The following is a 6,636-nucleotide window of genomic DNA, read 5'->3' on the forward strand; positions in this document are numbered from 1 at the left end:
CAAGAGACTAATTCAGCGAGAACAGAATTAATTGCAGCGTCCACGCATTCGTCAACCGGTGTCGCCGTGTTTGGTTTGTTTCTTCCCACGGCTTTGGCGCTTCTTGTTTTCGCCAGAGCTGCATATCCCGCCCCCAAATACAATGTCAATCTGTGATTGGTCCGAACAACCAGTGGTTCGTATCGGTGGAAATCAATGGGAGCGGTACAAGATGGATTCCCGGGAGTTTGTGAACTCACAAATACCGCGAGAATACATCTTGCGAGAGCAAGGTTACTGTTCTCCAGTACACAGTAAAAAGTACTTTGAGTAAAATTTACTGTACAGAATTTTCTGTTATTGCAAAGAAAATGAAAATTTGACTTGACTTCTCCTTTAACTGACAGTGATGTTCCCATAGTGCGAAATGGTCTCAAATTGTTCTCAAATAAATCTCCCCAATGAAAGATTTCCTGAAGCAAAGTGGAAGATCCAGAATTTGAAAAATATAGTCTACTGTTGGCAAGAGCGCTCACGCTTTGGAAGACTTTGTTGCAAGTTTTGAAGCCGAATAAACATCTTCCAACAAAGCAGAAAGTCCATTGAAGAAAGAAAAAGTGAGGAGAGAATGGGGGCCTCCAGTTATCCCTGCCAGAAGGAGGGGGAGGGAATTGTCATTGTAATGCAAATGTCACTGCCTTGTCCGCTGTTTGTGGCAGGAAATTTAATTAGCAGTTGTGTAGCCACGATACAAACAGGTGGAATGTAAAGATTCCACCCGCTGATGACACACATGCAAATAGGAGAGACAGACTAAAAAACATTTCATTTCACAACCAGTTTCAACTTGTTACCACAGTGTATGTACCAATCAGTGTCAACGTTTGGCATATGACAATATGTGTTGCTTTGTATCCTAGCAACGGAAGCCCACAATGATTTGCAAAATCACTCCAATCCTGTAAACTCTAGTCTAATTCCACTGAATCTTAAGGGACTGTCACATTAATTAAAACTCTTTCCTATGGTGAAACTGCCACAATAACACGTCCAAACTGTATGCTTAATTTCCACTTAATAAGCCCTGCAAGGCATTCTCTTGTCTGTGAGGACATGCTTTTCACTTCAGTTATGGGCAAATCTATTAAACAAAAACTCATACCAAACAGCAAAGGGTGCAAAAACAGTTCAGACGTCAAATTAGGAAGTGCAACGTTGTATTAGTACGATCGAGCGCACACAGCAATGACACTGATGACACTGACTCTATATCTGTAAGCTGGAGAGCGGAGCGAGCGCTTCTCCCTGGGGCTGCGGCGGGCCTCATCAAGATCAGCTAAATACAGCATCAGCAAACACACATACAGATCATGTGACTAAAAGCTGTGACAGGTCACCCGTTGTCCGAGGGACCACTGCAGCTGTCCTCCTGAGAGCTACACTTTACGACACGCGCGGGTTCGAACAGCATAGGATTGGGAATAATACGCCCCAATAAGGTGCATTCATGCCTGTTAAATGATTTTCAACCGTTTGAAAAACAAATCTGCTCATCATAAGCATAAGCACCAAGACATACATCAACGACACTTAATTGAATTGAGGCGCTTTTTCTTTGTGGCCTGCCTCTGCAAGCAAGAAGTATGCACTCTAACCACACAGCGAGATGAAAATAACCTGATTAAACCACTGCCATTGAAAAGAATAACATTTTGCGTTCCTCTTTCTTTCCATGACTTGGGTGTATTTGTGTGTCAAGTTGCCATGTAAACATAACATTGTCACTCACACACCGGGGGTTGGAGTAACTGACTTTCTTTGCAGGCAGCTTTTTGGGAAATATTGGAAAGGGATTCTGTCATGTCACTAAGTTCATGAGCATTTTCAAACAGAATACAGTGGAACCTCAAAAGTCAAATAATTTGAAGTTCAACCAAAACGTTCTAGGGGGGGTTATTGGTTGGCAATTAAAACCACTAGGGGAACAAGGCAGATTAGAGTAAATTTTATTTGGTCCCACTCTAAATAGAGTAAATTTTACACTTGGAAGAGATTTACAAAAAAAAAAAGTCACTCAAGGGTTGAGGAGCAAACCCACAACTTCAGATTGGGGAAAACAGCCCACAGGTCCTGCTGTGTGTTAGTATAATCGCTCGTCAGCTGGAATCTTCGAACTCAAAAGAGTTTGGTCTCTTTTTGGATACAAGCAAACAGTAGGAGTGGCATAGCTCAGGTGGTAGAGTGGCAGTCTCCCAAAAAGGTCATGAGTTCGTTCCTCAACCCTTGTGTACTTTTTTTTAAATAAACCAGTAAAAATTTTGACAAAATCTCTCCTTGCAAAATTGACTTTAAATTTCTGAGTGAAAAATCTTTAATAGTTTTTTTTTTTGTCATGGGATAGGCAAATTCTCTCGTATACACAATACTTTGAGTAAAACTTACTCTGAATATTTTACTCTCTTCCAAGTGTAAATTGTACTTTTATTGTTTAGAGTGGGACCAAATAGACTCTGTTTATAATAAAAATGTACTCTACAGAATTTACTGTTACAGTTAATATGAAATACATCCAAACAAAGCATATGGCATAAATGAAAGTCATTGGGTACATCAGTACTGATTACACAACTGAAAGTTTGACTCAAGTGATTATTCAGAGCGGGGCTTAATTAGATACACTTTCATGCTGCAAAGATTCTTCTTGATGCTTCAGTGGTAAGCAGCATTACAAATGACCGAGCACCTGACAGCTGTCTCTGAAAAGATCCTTCATTAGAATCACTGTCCCCCTGGAGACAAACAGAACAGTCTCCCGGGGGAATTCACGTATGGAAAATGCAGCCACATTGTAAAACTAATTTTAAAAAAATAGATAGAAAAATAAATATAGATTTCTACACACTTCTAAAGGACTTTTTGAATACTTGATTATAGTTTGTTCCCATTTGGCCACGGAAACGATACTAACAACCATATTACAATTATTAGCCATGTGAGGTGCATTTAAATAAACTAAAGGTGTCCATAGTTTTTACTTCATAGCCACTACATGCTGTATGTCATGTGTACATTAGATGGCTTTGGTGAAAGCTCAATACTGTATACAAGTCCATTCCTCTTGTGTCTTAAATCACTTATATGCAATATAGTGTTCCTCCGCTAGATCACGATTTATCATTTGCGCCCTTAATACATCACATATTTTTAAGCAATAATTGTTTTAATGGTTTGAATTTAGAGTTGGATTCTGTGTAGCAACACATTGTGCCGCAACAGCACTGAACTCACCTGCAGCAATTGACAACAGCAAGTATACCACCACGTTTTGCCATATTATGTCTAGTCTGTATTGACAATTCCGAATCACAAGTCAAAATGGCGGTCAATTCGATGAAAGAAATCTCTAGTTTGTTTTCACCGTAAGGAAGCATTTGCATTGCGCTGTATTGGGGAAGTATCAGAAATGTATCAGGAATTGTCAATTGTTGTCTGCCCCATGTGTTAAATTAGCAGTTGTTTGAATGTTTATAATTACCATAACATCTATGCTAAATTCCGCTAGTCACTCTATGGTATTTCACATTATATCTTATCAATAAGCTAGCAGACTTGTCTTTTGTTTCTGTTGTCATTTTGTAGTACGTGTCAATTTTACAGTAAGGCAGTAAGTACTGTGGATGTGAGCAACAAATTGAAGCAAGCATGCTTTTTGAGAATAATAGAGTGACGCGTTAAGCATATGAAATTAAAAGAATATATCAAAATAGGCTAACTATTAAAATGTCCACCTATTGGGGGTGGGTCTGGGTGAAACGCCCTGCGATAAACGGGGTTTTACCTTGTATCTTTATATGCATTATATAAAATTTTCGTGTAAACGCTTATAGAGTAGAAAAGCACCTAGCAGTGGAAAGGAACACTATAGCGCCACCTAGCTGAAACATAACAACTTCTTGGGCGTCTTTCATGTAAAAACGGGTAACGTGATTGATGATTTTCGTTCAACGGCATTAAGTGATCTTACTCGAGAAGCAAAAGTTGACAGGAGCCAAGGAGCTGTCGTTGAACTGAGCAATTTGAATTCAGGTGTTACAAAGACACGAGCTGACAGCAACAACAAGTTTGTGCCTACTCGAGCCCCTACTCGCACTAACTTTGCTAAGGCTAACCCGGCTGCCACCTGCTTGCACTCCACAGCACAAGTTAGTCGACCAAGACATGGCTGCCGCTAACAAACGAAACGACGTGCACTCGAAACAACAAACGAGGCTATCCACATTAGCAGCAAGCTAAAAGCGAGGAGGGTTACGTTAGCCAGACGCTGCTTGCTGCCGCGCACAAAAGCGAGCGAGCGAGAGCGCCTTCGCGTCTCCACACAACATAGCAACAAGTGGAAAAGTGAGGTTAAAAACAGCCCAAGTTGAAACAACACTGACGCGCCGCCTAGCCACGCAAACAGCAGAGGCGGAATTGACATTTTGCGAGCTGACATTCATTAGGGTTGAAAGGCATACGACTGGAGGTTAACGGAAACAGCGTCCCAACTTCGGTTGTGGTGAAAAAATAACGCACGGCCGCAATGTCATCACGCCGTTTAAAAAAATAAAACATAAAATAAAAGCACTTTTAAAGAATAGTCACCTTAATTTCGCGAAAAGTTGTGCCCTTGTCTTTCGTGTCACTCTTTCCCTCTCGTTTGGTGACCTCCAGATGCTACGGCTGCGGCTGCTGCTGTTGCTGAGTGTTGCGCCCGTTGGCAAGAAACTGTCTCCACGACTACAGTCACTATGGCGCGACGGGGTCTCAAGGCAACTGTTGCTACCCTAGAGTGTCGACGTCACACTCCACTCTGTGCGGGAGGGCGGGCCAAAGTGGCAAATCCCACCCACGGACCATTAAACTGTCAACTTGACCCTCACCACCGGGGGGCAGTCTTGACAAGGCAAGTGGTCGAAGACGGCTTCTCGTTGGTTCATCATGCACACTCACTAGCAATAACGTCAATTGTACAATAGTTTACAGCAGTACTTTCTGTTACTATGAAAATAAGAACAAATGTCTCCAGTATGAATAGATGTATTCTGTTTTGATTTGATTTGATTCATAAACATTTTATGCATCCAAACCAACGCTTCTCCACTTAGTGGTTGACTTAAAACTCACTTTATAAATCCCTAGCCTTGAATAATAATAATATTAATAATGATAATAATAATAGTTTCTGAAATACAAATGTAGTCGAGATGACGCAATTTATTATTATGATTATTATTATTATACAGATATATAATATACTTCTATCCTGATACTGTATTTGTTACAACTCCCTCTCAATAGATAATTTATGATATTGTTTGCCATTTACAAATTGTTTAAATATTAAAACGTGTGTAATCCAAACATTACACTGCAACAGCATATTGATTTTCACATCGGAAGCATTTGATTTATTTTACTTGCAACGAATATGAGTATTTTTCTTTTTTTAAATTAGATTTGTACGTTTTTAAAATTCATCCTGAATGCTACTTTTTTGTTTACATAAATAGTGTTAATAGTGTGAATATTGCTGACGTGCTAATTTATTTCTAATAAAGTACTACTAATAATGTTACTAATAAAGTATATATTTTTGTACTGTATTTATGCGGGGTTTTAGTGCTTTATTGCTTCCTGTATTTCCGATTTTGAGCACACAGTGGCAGCAAACATCCATTAGTGCAACCACCCCTTGCTTCCTGTATTTCCGATTTTGAGCACACAGTGGCAGCAAACATCCAGTTATTTTGATAGCATTCCTGTCCGACTTCAGGAAAGCTAGTGTACTTTTTTCAAACAGAAAGAGAGAAATTATAATTAAAAGTGAAAATATTTTATGACTAAAACTCGTGATTTTCATTTTTCAAGATATTCATTCTTCATTCACACAAAAACACAAATGTAGAAAAATAGTCATCCAAAATATGCTGCTAAATTGTTGGCATGGAATCTTACCGTACATATAAAGTAGGCCTGGAGTAGCAACGTGTATGTGAAGATTTTAAACACAAAACACAAATTTTCCATGCACTTAAGTTTAAAGTATGCTCAACTTAGCACAGAGACAATTAAGTCAACTTGGGGGAGAGCGAAGGGGGAGTATGCTGCGGTCAAGCCAGCCTCCACTCTCACAATTGTGTATATTGTGTAAATATTATATATATATATATATATATATATATATATATATATATATATATATATATATATATATATATATATATATATATATATATATATATATATATATATATATATATATATATTATATATATATATTACTATGCCACAAAATTACCTCATACAGTTTGATGACAAAACTATTCAACTTCGATAGTAGTAATACAGTATTACTTGACTCTGTTAACCTACTTTGCTTATCCAGTGCTATGTCACGTGTTTTTGTAAATCTTCTAATTTGTAGCAATAATTACTTACCTCAGTAAAGTGTGTGTTAGTCTCTCAATCCCATTTGATTTCATAGATAACATTTCGAAAAGGCGAAATGAATGATTTTATTAAAATTGCAATTTAGCCTCCTGTGAAGAAACGTTACTTTTTTCAACGTTATTTTTATTGGGGGTGGGGGGTTCTGCAAATCATTTAGACTTGAACGTT

General features: G+C 38.4%; 1 protein-coding gene across 10 annotated transcripts in view; it reads right to left on the bottom strand.

Annotated features, from left to right (window-relative positions):
• rfx2 (regulatory factor X, 2 (influences HLA class II expression)) overlaps positions 1-6,609 on the bottom strand; it is a 27,887-nt gene extending 21,278 nt beyond the window's left edge. For 4 of the 10 annotated variants that reach the window (XM_086090245.1, XM_086090238.1, XM_086090246.1 and 1 more), the window contains exon 1: positions 4,621-4,809. Coding sequence is in view for 5 of the 10 variants with exons in the window: in XM_086090243.1 (XP_085946369.1) it covers positions 6,457-6,509 (53 nt within the window). In the remaining 5 variants the exon portion in view is untranslated. Of the gene's footprint in view, positions 1-4,620; positions 4,810-5,973; positions 6,102-6,456 lie in introns of those variants that run through there. The other 6 variants (XM_086090243.1, XM_086090242.1, XM_086090236.1 and 3 more) reach the window with 4 other exon arrangements.
• Between the last annotated feature and the right edge of the window lie 27 nt (positions 6,610-6,636).

The sequence above is a fragment of the Leptonotus elevatus genome, chromosome 11, assembly GCF_054856555.1.
Source record: "Leptonotus elevatus isolate MCC_2025b chromosome 11, RoL_Lele_1.0, whole genome shotgun sequence".
In the NCBI taxonomy this organism is placed as follows: domain Eukaryota; kingdom Metazoa; phylum Chordata; class Actinopteri; order Syngnathiformes; family Syngnathidae; genus Leptonotus; species Leptonotus elevatus.